The sequence below is a fragment of the Branchiostoma belcheri genome, unplaced genomic scaffold (genome assembly GCF_001625305.1).
Source record: "Branchiostoma belcheri isolate BF01 breed outbred unplaced genomic scaffold, Haploidv18h27 scaffold9, whole genome shotgun sequence".
NCBI lineage: Eukaryota > Metazoa > Chordata > Leptocardii > Amphioxiformes > Branchiostomatidae > Branchiostoma > Branchiostoma belcheri.
Window position 1 is genome coordinate 2,280,996 of NW_017804575.1, and position 13,845 is coordinate 2,294,840.

Consider the following 13,845-nt stretch of genomic DNA (forward strand, 5'->3'; position numbering starts at 1 on the left):
CCGAGAGGAAAGATCCACAGTGTATCAAAGCAAAACAACAGTCTTATTGTTTCTGAAGGTTTCTTGTCTCACCAGCGCAGATGCATTTGTTTTGATTCAATACACTAATACTACAGGAATAAGTTCAACTTCTCTTCTTTTCAAAGCAAGCAGCGCTAGCACTGATGCCTGTATTTTTATCCAATACTATATTATTACCATAGGAATAAGTTCCAGGTATCCCAAAGGAACTGGCTGGCGCCAGATTCCAGGACAGTTGAAGCAGGTGCATGTCAGCCCGACCAGCAATCAGGTGTGGGGCGTCAACTCCGGGCGTTCCGTCTTTCGTCGGACCGGAATCACCGCAAGCAATCCAGCAGGTGAGATACCGCTTTGAGCTTCGTTTCATTAATTCCTAACAACTTGTTGAAAATCCAATGAAATTTGTGTTCATCGTCGATGAAGGTTTAGACATCCAGGTAATACGATACGCCAAAAAGCAGTTGCTCAAGCAACTGGATATGATTTTAGAAACGGTCAAACGGTTCAGCTAGTATCCGGTTCAGCTAGTACCTTTCGTCAGTGACTGAGAGACCAGGGGTGAAATACAGGTTTATAAGCACAAACTATTGATTGATAGATTTTCGCCTTACAAAAAATTGTATTCACTTAATTTGCATATCAATCAATAGTTTGTGCTCATAAACCTGCATTTCACCTCTGGCCTCTCTGCAGTCACTGACGAAAGCTAGTGGATTCTAGCTGAAACGTCTGACCGTTTCCAAAAGCATATCCATTTACTTTAGTAACTGCTTTTTGGCGTAAATTTGTGTTCTGTCTTGACACTTGTACTCCTTGTCTGTATACCTACAGGGACAGACTGGCAACAGATCAACGGGGTGGCGATGAAATTCGTCTCGGTTGGACGAGCCGGCGTTTGGGGCGTCAACAGCTACAACCAGAACTTTTACCGCACGGGAACGTTTTGTAATGAAGCTTCAGCAGGATATAGCTGGATACAGGTCGGCAGTGGCTTGAAACAAATCACGTCTGGGGACGGCGAGGTCTGGGGTGTCAACAGTAACAACCAGATCTACGTACGACGAGGTAGGCTCCTAATCTTAATATGTAGAGTAACATATCATATAAATGTGGTGGCGTCGGGTGGCGTAGTGGTAGACCATTCGACTGTGTACCGGGAGACCCGGGTTCGATCCCGAGTCGCAACCGGGATATTTCTGAACATGCGCCTCGACGTTGTGTCCTTGGGAAAGGCACTTTACACGACTTTCCTCACTTCGCTCAGGTGTGAATGGGTACATAACTTCGGTTGGGGAAAGTCGTATTGAGGTCACCTTGTGGTGCCGATTGGCAGCCGCACAGAACCTTTCGGCAGTTCCACAAAAATGTAGATGGAACAAATATGTATCATGTGTATTATGTGTATTATTATGTGTATTATTACCATTTGTATCATCTGATTGTAAACCCTGCATCGATTCAGCACTATAAGGCTGCGATTGCACGGGTGATGTTTGGCCAATAAAAAGTATACTGGAAAGTACATGATTGTCTGGAATAACTAAACGTAAGCAAATTTTTACTTAGATCATCATGATTTTTTTCTATTTTGAATTATCGCAATTTGTTTTAAAAACGAACATCCGCAATTTACTTGCTTTTCACCGACAACGTCCTTCGAATGACTGAGACAGGTATCTTTTGTTGAAGTCCGTAGATCGATTACAAAGATGAGAATTTCTAGCCATGAATTGAATATAGAGTTAGGAAGATATGGAAAAATGTGGTTTTGTCCATTCTGTCCGATTGATATTGAAGACGAACAACATTTTATTTTGAATTGTACACTATATAACGATAAACGAACAAAGCTGTTCAACCTTCTCTCCGCCTGCTCAACAGAATTTGTTACATTTCATGCTATAGATAAAATTAAGTTCATCCTAGAAGGCAATAACCCTTACTGTGTACAAATAGGTAAATATATCAAAGAATGTTTAAACCATAGAACAAGTAGTATTAGTTGACCCACCTATTGTTCTGTACGTAGGATATTTTCGTTCTACCCATGTATATTTGTCTGTATATCTACATGTCTTAGACCTTACGAAAGTCGCTGTACTTTTTGTTGTGTCAATAAAGTTCTTCTTCTTTGTTGCAGATTTAAGTGCTGAGAGACCTCAAGGCAGTAGCTGGGAGCTAATCGAAGGAGATCTGAAACAAGTTTACGTCAGCTCTAGCAGCAACCAAGTATGGGGTGTGAGCTCAGCCGGCAGCGTCCACAGAAGGATCAAACAAATAGTTTCATCAGGTTGGTAAACGAATGAATATCGAAGTTCTTTGATCACAACCATTTATTTTTCACGAGCCGACGTTTCGATGACCGTCTGTCATCTTCATCAGGGCAATTCTGACTGGTTTACTGTGCTCTGACGCTAGATGTTACTTGGTGCATCGTGCACTAAAGGTGTTCACAGTGCATCAGTAGCTATATGCCAAATCTTACCTAATGTTTCTCTTCAGAAGTATTCATCAATTCATTTTCACAATAGTTAAATATCTGAGAATCCAAACCTTTTTTTCGCTCCGGATGGTACCCAGAAAATCCGGATGGTACCCAGGGTAGTCCGTACCTCACCATTCGACTTCCTTCTCCCTAGGAGCGCGCGGCCTGCTGAAGTCCAGACCGAACCCTGCAGACGAAAACAAGAAGGAGCTCCTACCCGCCGCCATGGAGGAGGAATTTGAGTGTGACGGATTTACAGGCAGCGAGACGTGCTCGCAGGCTGGGGACGTCCGTGTGAACGAGCAGCCGGGACTGACCTCCATGCACACCGTCTTCCTGCGGGAACACAACAGGATCGCCAGGCGGCTGTCCCAACTCAACCCGCACTGGGACGACGATCGTGTGTTCTTCGAGACTAGGAAGATCGTCGGCGCGCTGATGCAGAAGATCACGTACGGGGAGGACCTTCCTCACGTTGTCGGTCCGTGGGCCATGTATGCATTTCAACTGTCCCTCACCCCAAACGGTCAGTTCTACTCTGGGTACGACCGCTACATCAACCCCACCATTTCTAACGTCTTCGCCACGGCAGCCTACCGGTTCGGCCACAGTCTGGTTGATAACCATTTCCTCCGCTATGATCCGGACTTCAACGAGGCTAGCGTGTGCCCAATTCGGTTGGCCTTTTCTTTCTTCAATCCATCCCCCGTCCTCAACAACGACCAAGGCGGCCCGGACTCCATCCTACGGGGACTGACCACCCAGCCCCATCAGGACTTCGACCGGTTCATGGTCTCGGGCCTGACGAAGAAGCTGTTTGCGGACCCTCCCGGGTCAGATCGCGGCCTGGACCTGGCGGCACTGAACATCCAGCGGGGCAGAGACCACGGGCTGCCCGGCTATAACACCTTCAGGGCGAGGTGTGGCCTCCGCGCTGCGACGAGTTTTGACTTCCTGGCGAGGGAGATCCCTGACGCCACCATGCGAGAGAGACTGCGGAGTCTGTACAGGTACACAATTTTTTTTTAATTCCAACATGTAATCACCAGACGTGGTGACGGCACCTGCCACCACCAACACAGGGGACAAATACATGACAGGGCAACACTCATTTTCACTTGAGCGAAGTGAGGGACGTCGTGTTAAGTTTGCATGGAAGGTAGTATATGGCCTTTCGCAATCCTTTCAGAAGTATCTTATTGTTTGCAGAAACGTAAACGACATCGACGTGTTCGTGGGGGGTCTTGCCGAAGAGTCCTCGCCGGGCGGTATCGTCGGTCCAACCTTCGCCTGTCTGATCGCCCAGCAGTTCCAGGACCTCCGCAAGGGGGACCGCTTCTGGTTCGAGAACCGCGGGCAGTTTACCGCAGGTCTGTACACATGCCTTTAAAGGCATCCAATGCGATTTCAAGGCAGCAAAAACTGAAATATTCTGAATGAAGCAATCTTTGTGATAGTGACACATATTGCTTCACATTAGCACATTTGAGTCAGTATTTCACTCTTTGGGCTTTTAAAACTGCAGAAACAAGCTCCAAGATGAGTCCTTTATTTTCTGGGTGGTACCCTAAAAATCAGCCCAGGGCCCTTCCAGTAACAATTTTCCGTCAACATTTTTGGAATTTTGCTCGAAGAGGGTCAATATACATTGGGATAGTGTGGTTTCAACTCAGTATGTAGATAAATGGTTAGAATATTGGCTTTGAAAAATCGGGTTTCCAAGCCCTAAAAACTGCACTGGAAGGACAGGATAGGATCAAAAGTCTAACACTCTCTCGTATCTACCCCTTAATCTAATTATTTGTAATGACCACTGGCACCACAGGAAGGATGATGCTATTCATTTTCCGTTTTCCTGTTTGTGTAGCCCAGCTTACGGAGATCAAGAAGACCAGTCTGGCCCGGATCCTGTGCGACAACACGGACGGCACCACACACATGCAGCCGGACGTCTTCATGCTGCCCACACAGCCGGGGAACGAGAGGGTGGCGTGCTCCTCTCTGTCCCAGATGGACCTGACCAAGTGGCAAGAGTAGGTGGTTTTCTCGTGTAGAATACTAGTAGTCGGTTCAGTCGTTCTCAAAATCCTTTATACATCAATGTAAAACACCGTGAGCACACGGTTTCATCTTGAATCCCGAATCCAGCTTTACTACATGTAACCTAAGGTTCCTATTTGGGCTGGTCAGGTACCAGCCCAAATAGGAACCTATAGTCAGGTACCTAGTTTTTTTTTTATGTTCCGCACCGCTTTGTAAGAATCTTCTGAATTCAGTAGAAGTGATCCGATGTTTTCTGATGCAAATTATTTCTTACATGCCTCTATGAATGAAAGCTCATCTGTGTTGGTAGAATGCATAGTTACAACGTTTTAGCCGTAGTTCCAACACAGAAAGAAAGGCTTAGATTTTGTAACCATGTCTCTATATCATGTTCTCAAGGTCGGGGCATCATTCTCGTGGCCTTCCGGAGTCGCTGGAAGGAGAGAACGTCACCATGTCTGGCCGGGAATTTGAAGACCACGACGCCGACGAAAAACTTGAGCGGTAAGCTAACATAGAAATGGTTCTTATAAAACTAATATCTTCAGTATACCCTAGATATGAAGGTAAAAATACACGAGCAAACATTAATAGTGGTACATGTCGTAGCTACTACAAAATAATCAGGTATTAATTTAAACATCAGAGGTCGACCAACTTTGTAAACATTGAGCACAGAACTATAGCATTTTAAACAGTAGACAGTTCATTGACGGTTCATTGTATAGTCATTTAGTCTGCTAAAGGCTCGTAAAAGAAACATATCCTTTCCACCCCTACAAAGATAAATACCCCCGCCCTTTTGACAGAAAACGGAACGTAACACTCCATTTACGGGGGTGTCTGGTACCAGGCGTTTAGTCTGCTCAAGACGCAGCAGGCGTACTACGTATTAGACTAATCACAAGCCTTTTTAATTGTTCACAAGGGTGGCTGAGGAAGCCCGCACCCTCCTCGAGCTGCTGCGCGGGGAACAGGAGAACATCTACCGGGAGGAGAACGCCAGGCCCGGCGGCGAGTTAGACACCAACGACATCGGGTACATCGAGCCTGAGGAGTACGGCCAGGACATGGCCAACGACTTGGAGTAGACCCGGAGGTAAGACACATCTGCAGTAGACTTCCTCAGCAGGTAGAAACGTCTTGGTTATATAAAGCAGACCCTTCACTTTCACTGAGCTTGGTTAAAGGGCATGTCAGCTGGGTTATATACCCTGGAAGCCAAACTCGTTTTCCGGGCCGCAAGAGCCCTTCTCCCGCTGGTGTAAATTACGGGAGAGCTAGCCCGGGGGGAGTTTGGCTGGCCCTACACAGGCTCACCGCAGCGGTAATTTAGGTCTGCGGGCGAAGGGCTTCTGGCTGCCGAAGGAAACGGTTAGCGGCCCGTAAACTTGGCTGGTACCCAGGGTACTGGGTTAGGATTTCTCTCCCCGAGCCGAATCAGTATTGAACCATCAGCCAATACATTTTTTTTATGAATTGATCAATCATTGCTGTGACAAAAGCAAAAAAAAGCAACAACAACAAAATTATTGTTGTAGAGCAAATCACTCATATTTATGTTTACCGAAGGAAAGCATATTGTTTTTACTCAGTTTCTTCCTCCTCCTCTTCTGTTCCAAACACTAACCTCTGACCTGGCCAATGACATGATTTGTTGACGCCTGTCACCATGGTGAATGGTGTTGGGTTACATAATGTTGCAATTTCATGGTCTGCTCTGCTCCTGTCACCATATACTAGTAGTACATGTGTGTGAATTTGTTTGAGTAAGAATTAACAGGGCAGACCATGTCTGAAGGTAAACATTATGCATTTGCTTTGCAAATGTTAGTCTTCCCTAGTTTACCATGTTTTCTGTTTCCCAACAGGACCCCAGAATGGCGATGGTCCCACCGCATCCTGCGTGTGCCGAGCACCATCCTGGCCTTCCAGCCGTGACTGCAGATCAGCCGCATAGATTTTACATAAGATAGTAACTCTGTAACTCTGTGTGTACTAATTGTCTGTTTTTATACCATGTTTCTTCTGTTCCTGCAATTAGCAAACGAATTTGCAATAAAACAATTCAATAAGAATATCTACAAAACGCATGATTAAAGATTTTGTTATTCTTAACCTTGAGGCTTGACCCCCCCCCCCCATCAACTGTCAAAAATCAACTCCGTTTCCCCATGCACACGTCGCTACTTGGTGAAACAAACAAACAAACATACACACAAAGCAACAATTTAGGTAACCAAAACAGTGCTTCCTTGCAAGTGAATGACGTAAAAGCGCCTCGCTGCGACGCTATTCTATATTGCATCAGTCAATAGACCAGTGAAGTGCACCTTAGCGCACTCTCCGTGATATCCGCTAGGGGCAGGACTGTACGGTGTACATTGAACCTCGATTTTTCGTGACCACAGGGCAGTGCTGTAGTACTGACAATTATTACATTTGCCAGACCAAAACCTGGCTTTTGAAGTGGCACGAAAGGAAAAAAAGCAACAAACAAACAAACAAACAAACAATAAACAACAACATAACATGTGACTACCCTAGTCTTCATGTAGATACTAACTCTAAATTTTAACTTGTTGAGTTTGACTTTTTTCTAAAACAGTATTATGTTTATGTTTATGTTTATCAGGAATCTCCATTAGTAATACAAAGTTTGTTTGCTTCCTGGAGTCCTTTACATTTAAAAGATGAAATATAATCAATTACAACTTAATAGCTCCAATTATATACAACAACAAACAGTATATACGAAATACCCCCACATTTTCCGCAATATGTGGGTATATGATTATACATTTTCATTTTTACTTCTATCATCGCTCAACAGAAACAATTTCTTAGCAATACCCCAATATTGGCAACAACACATGACTACACATCTCCAATACGGGGTTATAAGACCTACCAGCATTCCAAATCACGATATATAATATAATCAATATGGCACCCACGACCCCGTATTTAGATTTCCACCATATGTCACAAATAGAACCCTAACCCATCTGCAATCCGCACCAAATCTATCTCTCTTTTTTTGTCATCTTTGTAATTCGGTGGGTTGATATCAGAGACGAGATTTCTACTCGTTGGAGTATTCACATTAGGCCATAGCAATTGATTTTAATGGATGACATCAGCGCGCGCATTAATTTTTGCCTGATTTTGAAAACACACAAACACACACACACACACACACACACACACACACACACACACACACACACACACACACACACACACACACACACACACACTGACAGTGGTCAACATGCCGAAAATGGCCAAAGATATCTGTTGTCATGCCGGAACGTGGATGTACCGTGGCCGACAAGAACAAAATTTTACACCGCAACTTTTGGTGTTTTACACCGCAACTTTTGGTGTTTTACACTGCAACTTTTGGTGTTTTACACTGCAACTTTTGCTGTGTTTTACACTGCAACTTTTGCTGTGTTTTACACTGCAACTTTTGCTGTGTTTTACACAGCAACTTTGGGTGTTTTACACTGCAACTTTTGCTGTGTTTTATACTGCAACTTTTGCTGTGTGGAAAACTTACACCCCTCCCCTTTTATAATGGACGGTCCCCCTGTCAGGTCAAAGGTGACAAAGATGGCGGCGGCCTAACAGAGTCACAGTGTCGTGCTGTGACTGAGTGTGAGACATCAACAGAATGGGATCTTAAGAAATTGATCAAGCTGTGAATAAATTGATGATTTATAATTCTGTCTGTTCTTCTTTGTGTTCTAACTTTACTATACTTACACAACACTGCATTGCCTCCATGATGACAGTTTATAAATTAGTGATTGACTAATTAACATTGATTAGATGTCTTATTAACTATAAATATTGTATACAATATCATTCTACATTTGTATACGAGTGATCGCTGTTTTTGTTTACATCATACGCATGCAAATTATTTGAAGACATATGCAAATTCTTGGTAGGCAAATCAGCCAACTGGCACCCACTTTTTGCCTACGGTGACGTCATGGCGATCGCTCGTATTGTTCCATATAAATGATCGATAACTTACTAGTACCTGAGTCAAGAGTCAACACTTCATAATTGAAAATAAGTCTTTATTGCTTCATAGTACCAAGTGGTGCCACATTTGACTCCCATAGGCCCAATATTTACTCATCAAATTATTAGCGACCTTGCGAGTCCGAATTCTCTAGCTAGAAAATGTCACGTGACTCAATGGCCTTTAGAAAAAAACTAACGTCACAACGTAGCCAAGCTTTTCCTCTAAAAAACTTATGCACGAAAAGGATAACTCAGTCGACGTAGTTTGCATGCCATCGTTGTCACCTTTGACCTGACAGGGGGACCGTCCATTATAAAAGGGGAGGGGTGTAAGTTTTCCACACAGCAAAAGTTGCAGTATAAAACACAGCAAAAGTTGCAGTGTAAAACACCCAAAGTTGCAGTGTAAAACACAGCAAAAGTTGCAGTGTAAAACACAGCAAAAGTTGCAGTGTAAAACACAGCAAAAGTTGCAGTGTAAAACACCCAAAGTTGCAGTGTGAAACACCAAAAGTTGCAGTGTAAAACACCAAAAGTTGCGGTGTAAAACACCAAAAGTTGCGGTGTAAAATTTTGTTCTTGTCGGCCACGGTATGGATGGCAGATAAATATGAAGAGAGGACAAGGCTCTGATTTAATGTTTTGTCTTTTTCTTTGATGCAGTGATGCATTTCATTCCTTCTATATGTTAACACTGAATCAAAACCATTTGTACAATGATTGAAAACGTTTATTTATCAGTGACATGGATGTTGTAATAGTTTGCAGTAAACTTAGCACAATATAGGTATGATTTCTTGTTTAACAAGGTTTTTATTATGTCAAATTTTGAGAATGTAGGAACCTTTTTTTTCGCTCGCCTTGTTTTTTTTTCGCCCTATCGCATTAGATTTGGAGTCTGCGGAGGATGTGATCCATAGAATTGAATTGCTGTGGCCTTACCGCCGTCTGGTACCCCCACTTTCTCACTCAGCGATGTCCTAGCCTATCACATTCGTCATGACCCACACAGCACAGCCAATAAAAGCGTCGGCAACAAGTGACTGCCTTCTCATATTACACCTCAGATATCAATAAACAAAAGGACGGAGATCTCGCACACGGCAATAACTCTTCTAACCGCACTTTTGAAGTGTCTTTTTCTCGCCACCATTTTCACTCAGGGTAGGACTAAATGTTTCATGAGTATCGATTCACGGATGCGGGTAAAATTTGCATTCATAGTGGCGCGGCTAGAGTCTTTGTCAGTCTTGTATATCGAGGAGAAATTGGTCCCGTCTCAGCCCCACTATGAACTCCTAACGTGTCAAGGATACAGACACTAGCCCCCGCGAGGCACACAACATATCAGGCATTCCCTTCTCTACATATTTGGTACCAAAATAGCCCGACAGACTCGCTTGTCACTCTATGACGACAACAATATCGCAACTTGATAGGCAACATACGCCTCCATAAGTTAACATTTAGGGGGAGGGCGATCCGGCGAGTGGGCGGACTGTAGCGGCAAGCGGCACGGAGAGGGAGAGAAAAAGATTTCCAACACGGGCGTTTGTTGTGTGTGAAGGGGCAGTGAGAATCTAAGATGGCGGATTACGGCTTGTCGGGGCGGCTGCGGACGGAGGGTTTGGAGGTGATGGAGTCCGTACCAGGCGACGGGAACTGCCTGTTTCACGCCGTGGCCCGCCACTTGGAAGGCAAACCCTCCGCTGCGGAAGTTCGCCGCAAAGTGGTGTCCTGGCTGCGCTCGAACCCATACGTGAGTATGCGTGTGTGTTGTGTGATCATACGGCGGTGGGGTGGGTGGGGGCGGTGTGGTCCGTGCCGAAACAACCATCTCATCACTTCAATCTCATCAACGATGGTGTTAAAGTAGGACGCGATCCTACAGCACTTTTCATAACTTGTTTCATCACACTTGCTGATTGCCCCCAAGGGGAGAGATCCTTTCCATCATGTTTAGTCTTGACGTAATGTTTCCTTAAATCAGGAAATATCGACTAACGTAACACGATCCGCCGGTCAGGACGATTGCGTTTCTATAGGTTATTTATAGCACAGTTTAAAGGTAAAGATCTTTCCATCACCAACAGTGTGATCTCTAATCATGTGTAGCGATTCCTGAACCCTCATTGTTGCTGCTTTTCTTTGAACATGCTCTGCGAAATGGGCCAAATCGTTTCGCTTGTACAGAGACAACCAGGCGGTTTTTAACATTCTTTTTAGGAGATAATTTGTCGTGATTTATAGTAATTAGATTAACTATCCGGCCAATCATTTGGTGTAAACATAACGATCCCGTTTAACGCTATATATAACCCCTACCACACAGTGTTTGGAAGGGTTTTAGCACTGAACTTAATTCAGTGTGACACTATCTCGTGTGAGTGCTACTGAATACTTGAGATAGTTAATCGTAATTTATAGTAATTAGATTAACTATCCGGCCAATCATTTGGCGTAAACATAACGACCCCGTTAAACTCTATATATAACCCCTACTATACACCGTTTGTTCTTTAGTAACACTGAACATTTCAACTTAATTCAGTGTGGGTACTACTTAAATTCTTTTTAGGAGAATATTAGTCGTTATTTATAGCAATTAGATTAACTCTCCGGCCAATCATTTGGTGTAAACATAACGGCCCCGTTTAACTCTATATATAACCCTTACTACACAGTGTTTGTAAGGGGTTTTAGCACTGAACATTTCAACTTAATTCAGTGTGACACTATCTCGTGCGGGTACTACTTAAATTCTTTTTAGGAGAAAATTAATCGTGATTTATAGTAATTAGATTAACTATCTGGCCAATCATTTGATGTTAACAAAACGACCCAGTTTGACTACTACACAGTGTTTGTAAGAGGTTTTAGCACTGAACATTTCAACTTAATTCAGTGTGACACTATCTCGTGTGGGTACTACTGAAAACTGATACTGTTCGTCAGATAAAAACACGGGGAAGTCTAATTGATATTGTTCCAAAACAAAATATGACAGAATATTGAGGGGCGATTTTTAATGATAATAACTATGAAGTTTATTGCATATCCATGCCCCAGTGGGGCTAAATGCACCACTTTAGTTACAAATAAGGATTAGGAAAACTATACTATTTCTATCTCTATACCTAAACTGTACATGTTTCTTCTCTCTTCTTCACACATTTGCATACAAATTTACAGAGTTTTTTATATATACTTTTTCATATATAGTTAACTAAAGACATTATATGTAGGAACATGCCATCATTTCTTAAATGTACATATTTTTGTTGTAACTGCCCCATATGCGTTTTAGTCGTGATAGCTTATATTTAATGGACATGTGTGAATCGAATCATATGTACGTTAAAGAAGCCACATATTAACTTCTGCAAACCATACCCTAATCACAGAATCAACAATGACATATAGCTATAATCAACTCATGTCTCCATTACATATAATGATCTTGTTATGGGCCTCCACCCAGTCACTCCACACCACAAAATATTAGCCCTATGTGTAGAAAAGTTGGTCCAATCGTATCGAATATCAGACTTCAGGTTGTGCAATTTGTTAAGGTTGTTTCTCAGGGTTTCCGTGTAGAATATTGTAAACTTCTGAGTAAAGAGACTCTTTTTACACAACCTAGTCTTTTATTCAGCCAATATTGTGGTGACCATCTGTCACCTTCCTCAGGGCAATTCTGACTGGTTCACATTGCACTGCAGCACAGTGTCGCTGCTATAGATATAATGCGAACCAGTCAGAATTGCCCTGAGGAAGGTGACAGACAGCCACCTAATGCTGGGATCACAATTCCCATACGGGGCCCGGCCGGGCAGCTTTTGGGAACGAAAACTACGATACAGAAGACAACACAATAGCGAAGAGTTATTAAGAACAATCATGGGCTTTATTTCTCTATATTCTTGATAAGAAAAATTAATTGTTCGTTCGTACAAACAACCCGGCTGGGCCCCGGTTTGGAAATGTGACCTAAGCATAAACGTCAGCTGAATAAAAGACTTCGTTGTGTAAAAAACGTCTCTTTACTCAGTGACTTAACAACCTGATGGAACTATATTTACGATTGTGAACTTCTTTTTACTCTTAAAAATAAGTATTCCTGCGGTTCAAAAAGTTGACGTTCCTTTCTATCCTACCAGGTTGACGGCGAGCACATCAAGAACTGGCTGCCCGGCGCTACGGAGTCAGCCTGGGAGAGCTACCTGCGCACCATGACCATGGACGGGACCTGGGGAGACGAGATCGTCCTGCAGGCCGTGTCCAACACGTTCGGCAGGGAAGTCTGCGTGATCTCCAACCGGCACGGCAACAGGAGAATTTCCTACCGACCAAAGGGTTACAAGTTCGGCGGCGGCGATACCGTCTTTCTAGGCTTCTCCTACTCCCACTACACCCCGCTGTGCAGGGCCGGGTCGGCACGTGACGTCAGCACCAGGAATAGAAGGTCGCCTAGCAACGACGTAAAGTCATCAGACAGGTACTCGTCGTACTCCCAGAGTTCCTTTCGGCGGGGCCAAACCGACACGGACGACTCGCCGCCATCTTACACCTCGCGCGCGCGCGGTACGACAGAATCGACCACCAGAGAGCCATGGTCGCGTTCAAGCTCGCTCAGATCCACCGGTTCAAGTTCAAGCAGCGAAAGTTCACGGTCGTCATCAAGTCGCCAGGAGGACTCTAGAGCTTCTCGTTCGGCTATTGGCCGGTCTGTGTCTTATGACGCTGGTTATTCTGGGAATTATGGGAGAACGTTGAGTTCGAGTTCATCAAGTTACTCTTCGTACACCCCCGAGTCCACTCGGCTGTCCACCAACTACACACGGTCCCTGAGTTTAACAGCGGACATAGGGGGCCCGCTACTGGGGTATTCTAGATCAACCTCTCTGAGAAACTCTAGTTTAAACTCTAATTATAGATCAACTAGCTCGAGCGGGCTCTCAAATTACTCGTCTGTGTACAGACCGAGGTACGTACCGTCCTCGACTTCAACCTACTCGTACAAGACAACAGACTCTGTAAAGCACGGAGAGAAATCTCTGGCTTACAGAAATTATAGAAGGAAAATATGAACCCGTAACAAGAATGATGTGAAACCAACTGTACCCCCCCCCCCTCAACTCCCTCAAGAATTCGTCACCAAGTCTTGAATGCTGCATTTTGAGAATTCCAATTTTGTGGGATNTAACAAAATAAGGAAGTAACATTGACATTTTACTATCGTTACGTAAAGAGAT

General features: G+C 43.9%; 2 protein-coding genes across 3 annotated transcripts in view; both read left to right on the plus strand.

The window, feature by feature from the left end:
• Positions 1-5,643, plus strand: part of LOC109487806 (peroxidasin homolog) — an 11,472-nt gene extending 5,829 nt beyond the window's left edge. The window contains exons 5-12 of one of the 2 annotated variants that reach the window (XM_019791880.1): positions 204-359; positions 853-1,086; positions 2,162-2,311; positions 2,661-3,516; positions 3,716-3,876; positions 4,374-4,539; positions 4,949-5,053; positions 5,478-5,643. In XM_019791880.1, the coding sequence (XP_019647439.1) occupies positions 204-359; positions 853-1,086; positions 2,162-2,311; positions 2,661-3,516; positions 3,716-3,876; positions 4,374-4,539; positions 4,949-5,053; positions 5,478-5,640 (1,991 nt within the window). In that variant the 3' untranslated portion in view covers positions 5,641-5,643. Of the gene's footprint in view, positions 1-203; positions 360-852; positions 1,087-2,161; positions 2,312-2,660; positions 3,517-3,715; positions 3,877-4,373; positions 4,544-4,948; positions 5,054-5,477 lie in introns of those variants that run through there. The other variant, XM_019791881.1, reaches the window with a different exon arrangement.
• Positions 5,644-10,011: 4,368 nt separating this feature from the next.
• Positions 10,012-13,845, plus strand: part of LOC109487813 (uncharacterized serine-rich protein C1E8.05-like) — a 9,202-nt gene continuing 5,368 nt past the window's right edge. Inside the window, exon 1 of the mRNA XM_019791894.1 lies at positions 10,012-10,349. Within this exon, the coding sequence (XP_019647453.1) occupies positions 10,176-10,349 (174 nt within the window). The 5' untranslated portion in view covers positions 10,012-10,175. The remainder of the gene's footprint in view (positions 10,350-13,845) is intronic.